This window comes from Otolemur garnettii, unplaced genomic scaffold, assembly GCF_000181295.1.
Source record: "Otolemur garnettii isolate 467f Iridium unplaced genomic scaffold, OtoGar3 scaffold00014, whole genome shotgun sequence".
Classification (NCBI taxonomy): Eukaryota; Metazoa; Chordata; class Mammalia; order Primates; family Galagidae; genus Otolemur; species Otolemur garnettii.
In genome coordinates, this window is record NW_003852409.1 from 24392289 (window position 1) to 24411330 (window position 19042).

A 19042-nucleotide genomic window follows, 5' to 3' on the forward strand; every position below is an offset into this window, starting at 1 on the left:
GGGATAAGCCAGTTCTCCTAATGATTCTTCCACTGGCAGTTAATTATCAGTGCCTTGTGTTGGAAAGCTCCACGGAAGCATTTGTTACTTAAAAGTGGGAGATTCTCAAGCCCGTTCTCTTTGTGATCGTGGACATACTTTCAGAAGAACATGAGAACTTTTCTGAGTCTAAACTTAAAATTCTATCATTGATCATTGTGAACATCTTTAGGAGAAAATGCACACTCCACGGCCAAACCCAAACATACTGAGAAAATAATTTATTTAATTGTAAATCACGAATTTTATTTTTATAAAACATTTAAGAAAACCCAGAAGAGACCTTAAATGCATCCACTGGGAATGGAAATTCAAGTGAATCTGAAAAAAATCAAGAAATGCCCTCAAAAGCAAACACCAGCTCTTTTCTTTAAACTTGTCTCATTTCTTTGGTTCAGGAGGTAAACCTTTAAATTCTCCACTGCTGATGGGGTCCAAAACCACGTGAGTCATAGAGAAATTCTTAACTGATGTGTGGCTACTCTTTCAAAGCCCAATCATTCCATTTTTCTTTTTTTTGTTGTTGTTGAATGTGAGATATTTTGGCAAGAACTGAAGAGTAGGAGGCACAGTGAAATGATAGAGAAAAATACAAGTTTCTTTTTATCAAAGGAGCCCATTACACTGTACATCAAGCCAGCACCATGGCTTTTCAGATAAAATGCTTGATGAAAAAAATGACCCAAATTGGAACACAAGCAAAATTTAAAAATTTGTGACCATGTAAATGTTGCCTCTTAACTTCCTTTATATTAACTTGCTTTCAATAATATGTAGGATTTCACAGCTTCTCTTGAATGGTAAGCTGTTACAATTGGACACCCCATTGCTACCCCTCATTATAAAATCAATGAACCTTTTTGTCAGGTCCATCTGCCTGTTACATGTCCACAGTGTAAATGGAACAGGTTCCTCGACAGAGGGCTTTTTCTCTAGTCTACTCCCTGACATCAGCCCTCCAAGGTGGGGTATGATGGCCTGAGAAGCCCTGAGGTTTAGACTAGCTGAATGGTGGAACTATCTGATGATCAACTATCCTCTGCTGAAGCCCACGTCCTGCAAACAGATCCCGGGCAAGCCTTTCCAATCCACTTCAGGCCTTTGCCTTTTCTGACACCATCTACATCTCCTCACCGAGGACCTGAAGACACAAATCGCAGAGTCTGATAGACGGAATACAACTTGGACAAAACACGAAGCGACTTCCATGCAAGTCCCTGCTCTCCACTGCCTCCCATTCAGTACCTGCATCCATGATGTGCCCTGTGTCCCACCTGGGTGGCACTGCCCCTTAGTGATCAGCTCTTTTCTTCCACTCTCTATGCTTTATCATGGCAAACTTACATTGAAGCTTTGTTTTCACTCCACACTGAGCACCTACTGGCTTCTTTGGGTTCCCTGGAGCTCTAGTTAGGAACCCCCACTATTATCTACTGGGAATTTCCCCCAATCTTTCACACGGAGGAAGCCAAACAACATCCTGAATGAGCAAAAGACAGGAACTAGAAATGGCCTGAAGCATCTATTGTTGGAGCCTTTTGAGGCTTGAGAGTTTTCCTGCTGTAAAGCAACTCCAAGTTGCTTTAGACCCCTCAAAAACTGAAAGAACTTGAAATCAAGGGGACACCCCCATACCATACCTTGTTGCCAAACACTTCCCTTTTTCTCCAGCATGTTTTATGGCAAATGTAGAGTTTCTGCCTTTTTCTTTTCCTATCATGGGTTCTTTGATTCAGCTGATAGTATTTCCCCCAAACCCAGAATGGATGAGAAATCACTGGGAATTTACATATAATTATCATACATTTCACGCACCCATATTATAAGGCTCAAAGTTACAAGGAGGAATAGTATGTGTTTGTCATCTTGCTTTTTTGTTAGTATTTTTTATTAAGTTAAAATCAAGTGTTATTTTTCGGAGAAAAATACTGGCACAATTTGAAGTCAGACATTATTTCTAACCAAATTATATTCTTTTGTCTGCCAAGATATCTTGACAATTTTAATATCTGAAGGCATTCCTATTTGGTAATCCCAGCAGTATTCTGGGGATAAGATTTTAGATGGTTTGTTGACAAGGAAATACTTATTTAGATGGCTTTCATCATGCCAATTAGCTTCTATGTCATTTTTCTTGTCCTGGAGGATTCCCTTAAAGCACTCCTGAGTGATATTGAGAACCTGAATGGGTGTTCCTCCAAAAATAGCCGCGTGGTAATAAAAATCCCCCTGGCCGAATGGGATGTATGCTGCGGACTTTTCACGCCTCTCATAGGTAAATTCATTAGGATCTGCCTTGTACCACCAGGCCTGCAGCTGAGCCACTGACTTGCCCAAGGTCTCGAGCCCAAAATTGTCTTGGAAGACCTGGTCCACGTCCATGCAGAAGAGGAAGTCAACCTCATGCTGGATGTGGGTCAAAATGTGCTCCCCGATGATCTTCATGCGCATCATACTGATGTCCTGCCACCTCTTCTCAGGCTTGATCTCAAACACTTCAAAGGAACGCAGAGGACCCAGCTCTAACAGAGGCATCCTGGAGACATTATTCACCATGATGTAAAATATGACTCTGTGGCCAACCATGAAGTACCTGTCAGCAGAGGCTATGAACTCCTCTAAGTAATACTCAAGGTACCTGAAACGAAGAAGAAAGGAAACACTGAACTTCTGGGATTCCTGAAGGAGACCCCACGCTATTGTAATCATGCTGTCTGTATTTTAGAGGAAGGAGGGGAATGATTTCTTCTTACCCCAGATGTGCGTTTTCATGTGCAGGGAGACCTGTTAGTTAGTGCAACACTCTGGGCTTCAGTTCACCGCTCAGTCCCTCATTTGTGGTGGAGGAGGAATGACTTATGACTGCTAATTTGGAACAGTAGCTGGGCGTGCACAGCCCTGTCCCTCCTCTCCTCTTGCTCCTGGATACCAGCAAATCAACTGCTCTGGGCCTTGCAGGACGCTTAGAGGTACAAGCGCTGTTCCCACATCCAAAGCCCTATAGTTCTATTGCGGTAAGTGCCTGGGTGCCTAAGTCTTTCCAATTCTGTTGTTCAGTATTTAGGGGGCCCAGCACCCACAGATATAAGCCACATTCCCTATTAGCTTTAACTGTAATGAAGTTGACATTTATTACCATCTTCCTTACTTGCCCCTTTGTTTTATTTATGGATTGGTTCAGACTTTGGCCAGTCAAAGAGGGTACTAGTTCTTGAGCCTCCTTCAAAAACCCCAACATATCCCTACTGTTGTTACCACTGGGCCAGACATAAGAGTGATGTGTGACCCTTGGGTCCACCAGGGATGCATTCAGCCCAAACAGCAACGTTCTCTTATCCTCCTCTGTGATATGGAGAAAGGGTTACGGGACACAGCTTCCCTTTCAAGTGACACAATCACCCTGTGAGCCTCCCAATAGTTACCCAAAATACCAATCCATTATTTACACACCATCATTATAAAATCCAGGCAAATCCTGCAGTAAACAACCTTTGATTTAACCTTATTTGAACAATATTTTGTCTTACAAAAAGACATTTTTAAAAGAAATTTGAGGTTCTAGCAAAATTGAGCCATAAGTATAGAGAATAAAAATAAAAATAAATCACATGGCTTAATACAACTCATCCACACTAAAACTCAGGTGCAGTGAATATGGACTAAATTAATTATTGACCACACTACCGGTCAATCATGATGTTTTGTAACTTCTTCTCCCACTCTTGCATTTCCCACCATCGATAATCCTGAACCCGAGTGGTACGTTGGTTACAGCTGATGAACCTACACTGATATGTCACTATTGGCCAAAGTCCATTTTTTACATCAGGGTTCGCTCTTGGTGTTGTACATTCTCTGGGTTTCGATGAATGTGTAATGGCATAAATCCAGCATTATAGTATCATACAGAATAGTGTCCGTGTCCTAAAACCCTCTGTGCTCTGCTTATTCATCCTTCCTTCCCTCACAACCCCTCACAGCCACGGATCTTTTCCAGCCTCTGCATTTTCCAGAATGACACAGAGTGAGAATCATACAGTGTGCCGCACTTTCAGTCTGGCCTCTTGCACGTAGTAACAGGCATTTGAGACTTCTCCGTGTCTTTTCATGGCTTGGTAGCTCATTTGTTCCTAGCACTGCATACTATTCCATTGTACCACAGTTTATTTTTTCATTTACCTGTTGAAGGACATCTTGGCAATTAAGCGTTGGCAATGATGAATAACACTTCTATAAACATCGAAGTACAGATTTTTGTGTGGACCTAAGTTTTTAACTTAATTTAACCAAGGGGCATGGTCGCTGGGTCAAATGGTAAGAATATGTTTAGTTTTGTAAGAAACTGCCCAATTGTCTTGCAGAATGGCTGTTACCATTGTGCCTGCCCACCAGCAATGGATGAGAGTTCCTGTTGCTCCATATTCTTGTCAGCATTTGCTGTTGTCAGTGTTCAGAATCTTAGCCGTTCTAATAGGTGCATAGTAGTATTTTAACTATTTATCTATTCGTTTGAAAACCATTATAATGATGTCTTGTGCAAGTCCAAATTACAGACTGTCTTATAAAGCCATGCTATGGAGATTACAGGGAAAAATAAAAAGAAATCACATGGCTTAATACAACTCATCCAAACTAAAACTCAGGTGCAGTGAATATGGACTAAATTAATTATTGACCACACTACTGGTCAATCATGATGTTTTGTAAGAATGACTGGTACTTCTTACCACTTTTTGTTAATGTTTGGATCTCTTTTCTTTGCTACCAAAATAAAATGTGCTTTTAATATTGGCAACTGGAAATCCAGTGTTTACAGTAATGATTCTTTAAAAGGAGGGAAAATACCTGAACAATACGAATTTGTTATGGCTGTGGCTGATAATAATACTCTGGAGCTTTAAGAAAAGCCTATTGTGCTCTGAATCTTGGAACATAATACTGGGGGGTGGGGGTGGGGGCAGAGGAGCGTCATTGTGAGGTTTAACATTGTTCAGAGATTAAAGCACAGTAGTTGGCTCCATGCATTGTTGCTTGAAAACAACCCAGACATCACACCTCCTAAAGTCCAAATTCACTTGTAGAGATTTATTGCTGCTGAGTACAAACAGTCCTCTCTGGCCTCAGAGCTGAGAGCACAGAGCTTTCACCAGGATGTCCAATTTATAGTTTAGTTCTGCAGAGCTGCAGTTGGATGGCTGGAGCCATTGTGGGCAGTGGGCAACATCCTGTTCTTTTTGGAAACACCAGGATCAAATCAATCTGCAACGTGGCTGGCTTATCCCCTTTTGTACCAAAGGATTATGTGAGCCGAGCATTGGCTCCCAACCCATACAGTGCAGATTCTTCTAGTAAAAAAATGTAAAAACTCCACTGTTACCCTTCTCTATTAGAGATGCCACGGAGGCCCCTGGGATCAGCACATTTAGGAACACGAGTGGTATTGCTAACGACAGCATCAGTGATGACTCCTGGGCTCTGGGCTGGGGCAGGGTATCTTTGGAGACTATCAGATCTTCGCAGAGCTCTCTTGTAGGTCCTACCTTGACAAAGCCCAAGCTCAACTCTCTTTGTATAAGGCAAAGGAATCAACTTTCCACGAGGCTTTTTCAAAAGAGATACAAGTGGAAAGGCCCAGAAGACAGGACAAAACCAAAACAAATTTTCTGTTTTGTTTTTGGGAAAAACAAACTGGAAAACTTTCCATAAAAGCAAAAAATGGGTTCTATTTAACAACTAATATTACATGGAGGACTTTCAAATAAGAATGACTGCAGTGGTTTTCTTCCATCAAATGCTCTGAAAAAGGAGATGGAAACCCAAACTAGAAACCTACGCAACCTTTGGAAGAGGAAGTCCTGACCAGCTAAATCTTCCAGGGCCTAATCCTCCAGAAGCACGAGGTAGAAATGACCCGAAGAATCCATGGAAGATTGCGCATCTGTGTTCCAACGTGGAAAATCACTGTGCTTAGGTCACTTTGTACTAGGTACATAAATCTTGCAGTAAATCCCTTTGTCCTTGGGCCAGGGCCTTGAGAGTGTAGCAGAAAGAATGATGCCCCCTGGAGTGTCTAGTAGTTGGCACTTGTGGAATTTCCAAAGGGAGCCATGGAGGTCAGAAGCCGGTGGTTGTGGGTTTCCTGCTGACTCTGGCCTCTGGGTGTAGTGGGGATCTTTGCCTGCAGTGCAAGACCATCACTTTGAGGCAGGAATGGCTCCCCTCACCTACTATTGTTTTGCTCCCAGGCTTTTGGGGCCTCAGTAGAAAGGAGACCGAAATGATCCCTCTTAAACAGTAGCCTATCTAATAACTCAGATAAGTCATGCACAGCCTCCCCGAGTCCAGGGGTTCCCTCACAAACATTTTGCAGTGGAACAGAAAAATGTCAACGACCGTTTTATCAGTGACACCTACTTTCCGATTGCAAAAACCGTCAACCCCACGGTAATTTTCTGCTTGGCATAATAATTTTCTAAGAAAGCACTGTTGTAAGTGCCTTCCCACACAACCGGTGCCTTCCAGCTGGTCACTGTCACCACCTCCGGGCGTTTCCTGGTGATAAAACATAGAGCCCCCTGTTAGAACAGCTTTGTTAAGGCAGGGCAGAGATTGTCCAAGGATAAACAGGTCAGCTGTGATCTATAATCACCGTCCTAGAATCCTAACTGTAGCTTAACCCCACGCCCTTGGCTGGGAGATGGGCATTTTCAGGTGTAGGATCTTCTGGGTGAGGGACAGGAGGCTTCTGTGCTGGTGCCTCTGAGGGCTGTCTTGAGGGACCCTGATGGAGTGTTTTTGTTTTTTTTTAAATTATGCAGTCTTGCTCTGTTGCCTGGGCTAGAGTGCAGTGATATCATCATCGCTCATCACAACCTGAAACTTCTGTTCAAGTGATCCTCCTGCCTCAGCCTCCCGAGTAGCTGGGACTACAGGTCCATGCCACCATGCCCAGCTAATATATAGATTATATATTATATTTCTTTTTTTAATATACATATTATATTTTTAAAGAGACAGGGTCTCACTATGTTGCTCAAGTGATCCTCCCATCTTGGCCTCCCAAATTGCTGGGATTACAGGTATGAGCCACTGTGCCCAGTCCCTGGGAATCTTACCTATACTCTCATCCCTCTTTTCCTCTCCTCCTGCTTTCTTGGTTCTCCTCCTACTTCTATATCCCTTTCCTTATCTTCCTAGGCCCATCCTAAGCTGCCAGCAGCATCTTTGGGTATTGTATCCCTGTGGGTGCCATCTGAGCCCAAGAAGACTCCTTGATACAAGGGGATGAGAGAGTGATACTAGGCTGAAAGAGAAACATTTTTTTCAATTTTCCTTTTGCCAGAAAGGGATATCTGAATAGGAGCCTGATTGTTGGCCAAAAAGGGCCCCAGGCTAATTGGATTCTGGTGTTACCACCCATTTTACAAACAAGGATAGAAAGGCACTCAGAAGGAAAGGGACCTAATAGAGGCCCAAGAAGGTCAAGGTCAACACAGGGCTGTGGCAAAGACCTTCTCCCCAGAACATGTTGCTCTTTCCTGGAACACAAAAGGGTTGGGGTGGGGGTAGGTTGTCTACACTCAGTGAACTTTAAAGGGACTTGGCCAGGCCAACACAAACACAGGAAGTGACATAAGAACAAGGACACAGCTTAAAACCAACCCTGTGATGTGGTGATTTTCTAGGCAGCTGGAGTGATGGACTCTCAGCTCCAACCCCCATTTGCTCCGGAAGTGGAGACTGGCACATGGTTGTTTAGATCCAAACTCCACTATGGGCCCAGCACCCTGCATGGCGTATCCTTGTATTCCACTGGGGGAGTACCTCACTCAACAGCAAGTGTTAGGCCAGAGTCCTAACCACTGACTTCCTCCTGGCTGTGAAGCTGTGACCCTGGTGAGGCCATGGGGGCGGGGTTATCAGATATCTCAGCCAATGAGAACTTCCCTGGCCCTTCCATAGCTGGCAGAGGGCTAGGTTTTCACAGAACTGCCTCTACTCATCAGCAAAGCTGGGTTTTTCGACAGTGACGCTGATGGGCATGTTTGGATCATCCCCAGCAGGGAAAAGGAGTCTCAAGAAACTCTCCTTATGTCTCTTGTCCCTTGTCACCAAACTCTGCACCCTGTAATTCTTGAGCTGCCTCTGCCCTCCCATCTCTGCCCTGGGGCGCTATTTCTGGCCTGCTTCCTGTGAATCTGTACACATGGAATCAGCTGCAGGTTGGCCCGGATGGCAGAGCAGAGAAACACGCTCAGGCTGGCTGCTCTCAAGGCCTGCCCAATCTTGTCTGGAGTCTCAAGCTCAGACCTGACTCTGCCCCCAGCACTCCAGGTGCGTCTGGTGCATGGAGAATATGGCTGCCATCGGTTTCCTTCCAACACAAAGGAAGCTGCCATCTATGCCAAGCACTGGGTGCACGCTTTCTTGTTTTAGTTCTGCAACAACCCTGAGATGTATTATGTCCACTCTCGAGGCAACAGAACCAAGGCTCAGAGAAGCTCATCCATTAATTTGTCCACACAGCTGGTTGCTGATAATGACAACTGACACACAACGAGCACTTCCTATGGGGCCAGGCACTGTGTGTAGGGCTTACACTCTGAGGAAGGTACTATACTGATTCTTCTTTTTGGCAATGAAGAAACCATAGCACAGAGAGGTTAAGTAATTTGCCTGAGGTCACACAGCTTATAAGGGCTAAAGCTGGGATCTGAACCGAAATAGTCTGACTCTGGAGTATGTGCTCTGAGCTGCTACCTATATTACTCCTATATGGATGCTTACTTGCTATGCTAATAAAGTGAGGGGTCAAAACCCAGGTTTGTCCTGATCTAAAGGTAACAGTATTTCCATTCAACTTAGCTGCTTTGGCATTTTCATCAGTGCAGGCTGAGAAATGATGAGGTCTTTTGTTGCTTTTAGAAGCTTACATGGCATTTTTAATTTTATAAAACCCCCAGCTCTGTTGAATAACAGAATTTCAAACCAAAAATAACCCCATAAATACACCCACACCCAGAGCTAATATTTCAAAAAGCAAAGTTTCTGAGCTTAAATTATCTTACTTTACGTTCTCACCTCATTCACTGCAGTTTTATTTTATTTTATTTATTTATTTTTTATGTGTGTGTGGATTTTGGCTGGGGCTGGGTTTGAACCCACCACCTCCGGCATATGGGGCCGGCGCCCTACTCCTTTGAGCCACGGGCGCCACCTTTCACTGCAGTTTTAGTCTTAGCCTGTCGAGGTTCTTTCATACAGTACAGTAGAACCTCCATAGTTGACCACCTCCTTAAATTGACCTAATTTTCACAGACTGGACACACACCACATGTAGCTGTCAGTACATGTTGGCCAACTCCATATTTTGACCAGTTTGTCACAGTCCCTTGGGTGATCAACTTACAGAGGCTCAACTGTAGTGCTAACCCAGCCCACTTTCCAAGGCTTGCAGCTAAGTATCAGCTGGGCATTTGGTCTACTTACCATGTACCAGAGGCTAACTAAGTACCTGACGTCCACTCTCTCATTGAAACTTCCCAACCCTTCTTTGCAGTGGACGCTGTCATCATCCCCACTTTACAAATATAGCAGGGGGGAGGAAAGAAGAGGGAAATGAAGTCCTTTGTCATTTAATATACACAAAGGGCCAGATTAGGGTCTTCAGTCCTTCCACGAGCCTTTCCCCTAGGTCCCTGCTCTGTACTAGGTTGTCTTGCTAAGTACTGACATGAGAGAAATGACACCCGGTCCTGGCCCTTGGGAATCTCACAGTCCTAACAGGTGGTCAGCCTGCTACACGCTCCTCAACTGCAAGAACACTCAGTCCACATCCTCTAGTCAGGAAACTGCTGTTCAGTTTGGTTACTTGATGGGAAAGATTCCTTCGAGCAGGAAGAAAGCGTAGCAATATTAAAAATTAATGTTTAATTAAAAATTAAAATGTTCTTTTTACCAGCTGTTAATTATTCAATTCCACTGACAGTTCCGACATGTTGGTGCCCCTGGCTAAGAAGCCAGACAATAGCCTGAAAACACAGGTGCAGGGGAGGAGCCGGAGGGAGGGAGAGAGACTGAGACTGAGATAAATTTCCTGGATGAACCTCTGCATCAAGGAGACTTTGTCATGAGAATCCATAAACCCCCCAAAAAGAGGGGTGACAGAGCAGCCCACACATGAACAAAAGCTACTCTTTGACAATGTCAACTGCCAGAGAGGCCCCAGATCACAAAGGTGGGGCTCTAAAAGGAGAAAAAGTTGCCAGGAAAGAACTGCTCAGATGGCTGCCTTCTACACAGAGCAACCAACCACACGACGCCGGCATTCACACTTCCACTAGTATAGGTCAACAGCTTCTGGAAAAATAAAAGGGCCGCCATAACCAAAGCACACACCTCTCTAGGTTATTGACAGCTTTTTAATTTTATGTATTTATTTAAGGGTACACTGTGGTACCCAAGGGCTAGTTAGCGGAAGTGGTAAAGTTCTGTGAGTCATACAGTAGGTTAAAAAAAAAAGATGTGAAATTCATACAGCTCATTGCCTGAACTCCTTCTAAGCGGCAGCATGTGTGACTAGGATCCAGGGAAGAGCTGATGGTGACAGGAACAGGGATGGTGGCTGCAGAGTGGAGAGAAGAGGATGATGTGGGAGGGATTTCAGAGGAGGAATTGGCAGAACATAACTAATGAATTAGATTGTAAAGGAGACAGTAGATTAGGTCTCCTGGACTCTGGTTTGAGCCACTTACCAAAATGGGAAATGAGATGAATAAGGATTAGGCATCCAGGCACGGTAGCTCATGCCTGTAATTGCAACACTTTGGGAGGCTGAGGCCGGAGGATCACTTGAGCTTGGGAGTTTGAGACCCTACCTCTAAAAAAAAAAAAAAAGCCAGGCATGAACAAATAATAGCCAGGCATGTACAAAATGGTACATGCCTGTAGTCTCAGCAGCTGACGAGGCTGAGGTGGGAGGATCACTTCAGCCCAGGAGTTTGAGGCTGCAGTGAGCCATGATTGTGACACTACCTGCCAGCATGGTGACAAAGACAAAGACTCCGTCTCTATAAAAAAGAATAAGGGTGGGTGGGATTGAGAAATCTACTCGGGTCATGTGAGACATGCAGAGATGTTAGATGCGCAGGCAGAGCCAAGTCAGGGCTCAGAAGAAACATCTGGGCTGAAGATACATCCGTATGAGAATCATTCTCTCACCAGTGGGATGGAAAGTCATGACAGTGGATGAGAGCACTTTGGGAAACTGGTGTAAAAAAGAAAAGAGAAGAGGCTGCTGGACTTACCACCCAGAAACTCTAATCCCTGATGGCTGGAAAGAGGGAGCTACCTCTTGCAAGGAGACTGAGAAAGAGAATGGAGAAGTAGGAGAAAAATGAGGATGTGCCGTGATGGAAAGGAAGAGCTCTCGCTGTGGAAGATCGCTTCATCTGTGAACAGTATAGTGTCATAACATGTGTACACAATATACTGCCATGTGTTAGGTAGTTTGTAGAAAATATATTTTATTTGTTCATTTCCTCCAATCATTCATTTCTGCAAGAAATAGACTTTGGTGCCCTGAGAAGACTTAAATGTGGTGCTGCTTCAAACCAATATTCTTTAAAAATCTGCTCACCGTTCATTTGGAGGTGATGCCATGCAGGGGGAAGGGTGAAGAGAGCGAGAGCTGACAGCCATAGTCTGTCCCTCTTCACCTCCAGTAATTCATCCCTGGCCCTGCCTTCCAAGCCCCACTTAGCAAAGCACAAGTGTCACAGTAAAACTGCCTCACTCTCCTGAGGAGGGCACTAGGTGATCATCTCCGGCTCATCTAGTCTGCCCCTTGGGGGATCTCATTTCCCCATCTAAGGGGCTTATCAAAGCAACAGTGCTTCCCCCTTACTTTTCTGGTAGTGGTTTAGAGATGCCTACTCGATTGTCTATGAGCTCAAAGAATGACAAATGGGAGGCCAAAATTCCCCTCCTTCCACACTGTTATGGATCTCCTATCCCAAAACAAGAAGAGAACTTGCCAGGACATATTCAACCTTTCCAAAGCCCAAGACACCTTAAGCTGGAAAAGATACCATTCTCTCCTTATCCTCCTTCTAACCCTGAATACTCTTCCTGCATCTTTTGAGACTAGCTCCTAAATGCTTCTGTCAGATAGTTCTACCCTGGGTGTCCTCACCCAGGTCCACACATCCTGGGGCTATCTATACTCTGATAAGTCTCATTCCACACTTCCAACATATACCTCTGCTATGCTCATGGGCACCCTATGACACTCTGTCCAGATGACCCATAGGCACCTGAATCCATACACGTGTTCTTCACCTTCTCTAACTAACTCTGAGGTCTGTGTCTGTACCTCAAGTCCCTTTCCTGATTACAGTCTCTCAGGCCTCATGGTCAGCCTGGACAGCTCCCATCTCCTCACTCCCCAACCATATCCTTCCAGTTCCCTGGCTCATTCACGCCTCCTTAACAATCTTGGCAAAAATTAGTTTTACATCGACTGCCCTTATAAGATTGTGAGCTTCCTAAATAAAACCACGTTGATTAACGTCTTCTGTGCCTAACAGTGCTTTTGACCATAATTCGTAGTGAGAAATACATTTTCTATCACAACCAAATTATAAGCCTATACACCAATACACGAAACAAAAATTCCACTAAACAATACTTACTCTCACTGCATGGGATGCCCTGTGATAGTCTATTCTATGTCAATGTTTTTTAAAAAGCTTGTTTCAATCCCTTAAGCTAGTTTCTGAACACATGAATGGCTGGTGACTTGCAGTCTGAGAAACAGAAGCTAATACATCATAAGTTTCGATAAACATTTGTTGTATACAGTACACTTGCTTAACGAATGAAGCATGGCCTCGTGAGAGTTTAATTATCACTCTCATTTTATAGTTGCATTAACTGAACCTCAGGGAGAATTTTTTTTGCTGCGAGTCCAGATCCTTTCTACAATACTCTGTAGCCCATTTAGATCTCTTCTTGCCCCAATATTTTGTGATTCATCTCCTACCATTGGCCAAGTGCTGTCAGAATCTGTGTTGCCTGATCTATTTGATTCCAAATAGCCAGATGTCAGTTTCTTATCCAAAGTCTATTGTTAAAGGTCTAATGTACTAAAACTCCTGCTCCCAAATCAGGTTATGTTCTACGGCCCTTGGGCCACATGCAGCCCGCCTAGGACATTTATCCGGCACGCCTGGTGTTTTTGCCGCCGCTGCCTGCCCTGCTTAGCAGCTAACTTGTCCCAGGGCCCACAGTCTGGCCCTCCAACGGTCTGAGGGACAGTGCACTGGCCCCCTGTTTAAAAAGTTTGAGGACCCCTGGTCTATACTGCCTCTGCCACCTCCCGCTAAGTGACAGATTTACTGCACAGGGAGCCACAGGCTTTTCTTACTCAGGAGTAAACCAGTCCCATAGCTGAAGCTCTTCTTTGTCGTCCTTCTTTCTTCGTTCCTTCTCGCTTCCTTTTTCTTTGTCTATATCTTCTTCCTCTTCTTGGTAAATGTGGGTCCTAGTACAAAGAGAAAGCCAGCTGGGTAAGACAAGGAAGGTGGTCTCTGGTGGTGAAGAGCTCATGAAAGGTGTTCTGAGGACGATCACGCACACATGCACCAAGTCACTGGCTGGAGACGAGCTCCAGACACTATATGTTATTCATAAAGGCACACTTGATAAAAAGCTACAGAGGCCACCTCTCTTGTCACCCTTCCAAGCTGGTTCATTTAGTGATTTCATGACTCAGTATTGTTTAGGTTATTTCAGGGGCTGGGGGAGACTTGATACCATGTTAGTTTATGATTGTCTTTCTTACAATCTAAACTTCAGCTCAAGCCTCAAATTTCAAGTTAACTGGAAAACAAAACAGAACTTAAATATCCTACTGCCATCCACAAAACAGATTTGTATATGATTTCAATAAGCAAGAAAGACGAGTGACTGGGAACATGGAACTACTTTATGAGGACTCTCCGCGAGTGTTGGGTAGGAGGCAAACACAGACTGCTGTCCAATTACCCATTATTAAACCAGCTTGGAAACCACCAGCCCATCGGAGCTCTGCCGTCACCAACTTCAGGGTTCCTAAGAAATGAAAAGATCACAAACATTTTTAGAAAATGAGGCAATCTTCGAACTCTTTTAGAGATCATTTAAAACTGCCAATTCATAAAACAGAAATGAAAAAAATCACATTTTTAGAAAATGAGGCAATCTTCAAACTCTTTTAGAGATCATTTAAAACAAAAACAAAATTTAAAACTGCCAATTCATAAAACAGAAGTGAAGTACTGTAGCCGAAAGGACAGAGCTGAAGCTCCTTGCCTCCCCTCCCTCAGGCAGCCACTGGACCAAAGCTCATACTGGAGTCTGAGCAGGGGGAGTAGGGGGAAAGACGGTAAGAGAGGTGGCCGAAATCTGACTCCTGGATCTGCCACTTACTAGTTGTGTGACAGTGATAGGACATTTTCCCTGTCTGGATTTTCACTTTATCCTCTGAAAAATATAGCTAATCATAGTAAACCTACCATGAAGGTACCTTTGAAGACCGAATGAAACAGTATACCTAAAAGAGTTTTGTTATTTGGAAATGACTATACGTTAGAGTCTTAATGAAAAACCAGTGCACATTTCCAAGAATCATCTCTTTTGCTAAAGTAGCAGAATTCAGGTTGCTAATAAAGGTCAGCCTGAGAAAAAAATCAAGTTGTCCACAGGTCAGCAGTAACAGCCTCAGGAAATCTGAGGGTTACTGAACAAAAAGTTCAGAAAACTGATTCGGAGCAAAATGGTGGCCGAGTAACAACTTCTCTGCAATGGGGCAGGGTGAGGTTGGGGAGAGAAGACTCCAGACACCTCTGGCTTGTGGGCTTTGCCCAGAAACATCCCTTTGGGGATGCAGAAAGTCAGTGAGAGACTTCTAGACACCAGGAGAAGGACAAAAGCAGTGGGGAAGTGGCAAGTGGTTGCACTTGTTTGGTCTGAGGCCGTAGCAGCTGCCATGGCTGTACCTACAACAGCAGCGAAATTGCAGATAGAGAAGGCCTTCTCTGTGGGTTGTTTTATTTTTTGGACTTGGGCACTTGATTGAATTACCTTGGGAGAACTTGGGTGAGATTGCAGGTGACTTTTTTTTTTGCAGGTTTTTTTCCGGCCGGGGCTGGGTTTGAACCCACCACTTACAGCATATGGGGCCGGCACCCTATTCCTTGAGCTACAGGCGCCGCCTTTTTTTTTTTTGACACAGAGTCTCACTATGTCACCCTCAGTAGAGTGCTATGGCATACAGCTCACAGCAACCTCCAACTCTTGGGCTTAAGCAGTTCTCTTGCTTCAGCCTCCCAAGTAGTGGTGGACTACAGGCACCCACCACAATGCCTGGCTATTTTTTGTTGCAATTGTCATTGTTTAAGCAGGCCCAGGCTGAGTTCCAACCCACCAGCCTCAGTGTATGTGGCTGGCACCATAACCACTGAGCTCCAGGCACCAAACCCAAGATTGCAGGTGACTTTAAGCATTGTCCAGGGTCCAAGACTGAACTGCTGGGCTGGAACGGAGCTATCATTGTTTAGCTGTGGGCCATGCACAGCCACTGTGGGAGAGCTGCCCTATAAGCTCTGCCCTCAGGGTCACAGAGTGAGGCCTGGGCTGGAAGACCTTGGGCAAGTGATCTAGTGACTTTGAACAGTGCCAAGAGCTGGGACTGAGAGAGGGCAAGAGTGGAGCTTTCAGTGTTTGGCAGTAGGAGAGCTGCCTTGTAGCCCTCAGGGGCATAGACTGAAGCCGGTTTGGGCACACAGTAAGTGGGCAGCCAATTCAGGAGAGATCCCAGTGACACATGCTTTCCCAGGAAAGCCTCTGTTTAGCCGAGGTTAATGGTTTAAAGTGTCTTTTAAGCAGGTTGAGGAAAGGATCAGGTTCTCAACTCTGTGGGGCTTGAGGGCAAAGAAGTCAGCAGAGGCCTCCAGTCTCCATCTTATACAGCTGTTATATCAGCATTGTGATAAGCATCTCATACCTCAAAAGATCACCTGTTGCCCAGACAATATTCAGCAAGATATAGCTACTGCTTTGTTTTTGGATTTTTTTCCTTTCCTTTTTTTTTTTAATGTCAACTTTCCCCCCCTAGATTTTTCTTTTTTTTTTTAAATTCTTCATTTTTCTAGTGTAAATATAATTTTCCCTTGTTGCCTTCTTTAATAATAAGAACTTCATTTTCGCTAGTGTTTCTGCCCCTGTTATTTGGGTTTTTGTTTTTGCTTTTTTGCAGTTTTTGGCCAGGGCTGGGTTTGAACCCACCACCTCTGACTTATGGGACCAGTGCCTTATTCCTTTGAGCCATAGATGCTGCCCATACGTTATTTGGTTTTTTCTCTCAATTTTATCCTGTAAAGTTTTCTGTTTGTTTGTTTTGGTTTGATTTATAGTATTTTTGTTTTACCTCTCTAGTTGGTGGAGGTGGGATACTGTGTCTTCTCAGGCTGGCAAAGAGCTGTTGACCTCAAGGGACCCACCCAACCCAGCACCCCCAGAGGGTGGGTCAAAGTACCCTACTGTACACCTTTATTACTCCTGTCTCCCTCTTTCTGTGCCTTTCTTCTGTTTGTCAATATTCCCTTTTACTCACCCCCTCTCTTCTCTCTTTTTTCTTTGTTTTAATCCTTTTTCCCTTCTCATCCTTTTAGTTCTATACCAAAAGGACTCATCAAAACCTTAGGTCAGAGGCATGATAACTTAAAGAGCAAGAGGAAGTGAAGGGAAAATTAGGACAAGGAAACAGATAAAAGAAAACACCCATGAAGAAGAAACAGCAGAAAAATTCTGGCAACACGAAAAACCAGTCCAGAGCAACTCCCCCATGGGACCATGAGGTAATTACTGCAGAGGATTCCACCTACAAAGAAATGTTAGAAATGACAGAAGGGGAATTTAAAATACAGGTGATGAAAACAATGAAGGAAATTGCTGAGAAAGTGGAAAATAACCAAAAGGAATCCAAAAACAGAATAAGAGATGAATGATATGAAGAATATGGAAAGGATGTAGCAGAGCTGAAGGAATTGAAGCAGTCAATTAGGGAACTTAAAGATGCAATAGAAAGTATCAATAACAGATTAGACCATGCAGAAGAAAGAATCTCAGAGTTAGAGGACAAAGCTCTTGAGATAACTCAGATAGTTAAAGAGGCAGAAAAAAAGAGAGAGAAAGCAGAACGTTCACTGACAGAATTATGGGACTTCAAACATACAAGTTATAGGTATCCCAGAAGGAGAGAAGAATGCCCCAGAGGAATGGAAGCCATACTAGAGAATACTATAAATGAAAACTTCCCAAATATCACCAAAGATTCTGACACACTCCTTTCAGAAGGATATTGGACCCTAGGTCACCTCAACTCAAATAGAGCTTCTCTAAGACCTATTGTGATGAATCTGAACAAAGTCAAGACAAAGGAAAAGATTCTGCAAGCTGCCAGGAGTAAGCACCAATTGATCTACAGGGGGCAAATCCATCAGAGTGACTGCAGACTTCTCTAATGAAACTTTCCAAGCCAGAAGACAATGGTCACCTACCTTTAATCTACTTAAGCAAAACAATTTCCAGCCCAGAATTCTATATCCTGCTAAGCTAAGCTTTAAAATTGACAGAGAAATCAAATCTTTTACTGCTATACAAACATTGAGGAAATTTGCCACAACAAGACCAGTTCTACAGGAAATACTTCAACCTGTTCTATGCACTGACCATCACAATGGACCACCAGCAAAGTAAGCACCCAGAAATTAAAGGATAGAGCCTAGCTTCCACAATGATGCAAAAGATAAAACTAAGCAACGGACTTTCACAAAATAAGATGAACAGAACACTACCACACTTAGCAATTATCTCAATAAATGTTAATGGCTTGAATTCCCCACTGAAGAGGCATAGAGTGGCTGATTGGATTAAAAAACACAAGCCATCCATTTGCTATCTGCAGGAAACACACCTAGTCTCAAAAGACAAATTAAAACTCAGTTGAGAATTGGAAGACAATTTTTCAGGCAAACAATTCAGAAGAAAAGAGGGCTTGCAATCTTATTTTCAGATACAAGTGGATTTAAAGCAACTAAACTCAAAAATACAAAGATGGACACTTCCATACTGGTCAAGGGAAAAATACAACAAGAAGACATTTCAATTCTAAATATTTATGCACCCAACTTAAATGCTCCCAGATTCTTGAAACAGATCTTAATTAGTCTGAGCAATATGATAACCCATAATACCATAATAATAAGGGATTTTAACACTCCTCTTATAGAGCTGGACAGATCCTTTAAACAGAAATTAAACAAAGATATAAGGAACTTAAATGAGACTCTAGAAAAACTGTGCTTGATAGACATATATAGAACATTACATCCCAAAGCTAAAGAATATACATTCTTCTCATCATTCCATGGAACATTCTCCAAAATTGATCATACCCTAGGACACAAAACGAACCTCACCAGAATCAAAAGAATTGAAATTTTACCTTATATCTTCTCAGACCACAAGGCATTAAAAGTGAAACTCCAACTCCAACAAAAACATTCAACCCCACACAAAGGCATGGAAATTAAACAACCTTATGCTGAATGACAGTTGGGTGCAGGAAAAAATAAAAGAAGAAATTCTTAACTTCCTTGAACAAAATAACAATGAACAGCTACCAAAACCTGTGTGAAACAGCAAAAGCAGCCCTGAGAGAAAAATTTATCATTTTGGATGCCTACATCCAAAAAACAGAAAGAGAGTGCATCAACAAACTCACAAGCCATCTTTTGGACATTTCTTAAACTGATTGAAGCTATCTATGACAAACTCACAGCTAATATTTTAAATATTTTACCAAATGGGCTTAGCGCCTGTGGCTCAAGTGGCTAAGGCACCAGCCACATACACCTAAGGTGGCGGGTTTGAATCCAGCCTGGGCCCGCCAAACAACAAT

The 19042-nt window shown here is 43.4% G+C and overlaps 1 protein-coding gene across 4 annotated transcripts in view; it reads right to left on the reverse strand.

Moving 5' to 3' along the window:
• Positions 1-327: 327 nt before the first annotated feature.
• The window catches only part of LOC100961603 (N-acetyllactosaminide alpha-1,3-galactosyltransferase), a 79833-nt gene continuing 61118 nt past the window's right edge, over positions 328-19042 (reverse strand). For all 4 annotated transcript variants that reach the window (XM_023510616.1, XM_003785264.2, XM_023510615.1 and 1 more), the window contains exons 4-7: positions 14086-14151; positions 13466-13582; positions 6454-6591; positions 328-2677 (exon numbers count right to left, since the gene is read on the reverse strand). In XM_023510616.1, the coding sequence (XP_023366384.1) occupies positions 1984-2677; positions 6454-6591; positions 13466-13582; positions 14086-14151 (1015 nt within the window). In that variant the 3' untranslated portion in view covers positions 328-1983. The remainder of the gene's footprint in view (positions 2678-6453; positions 6592-13465; positions 13583-14085; positions 14152-19042) is intronic.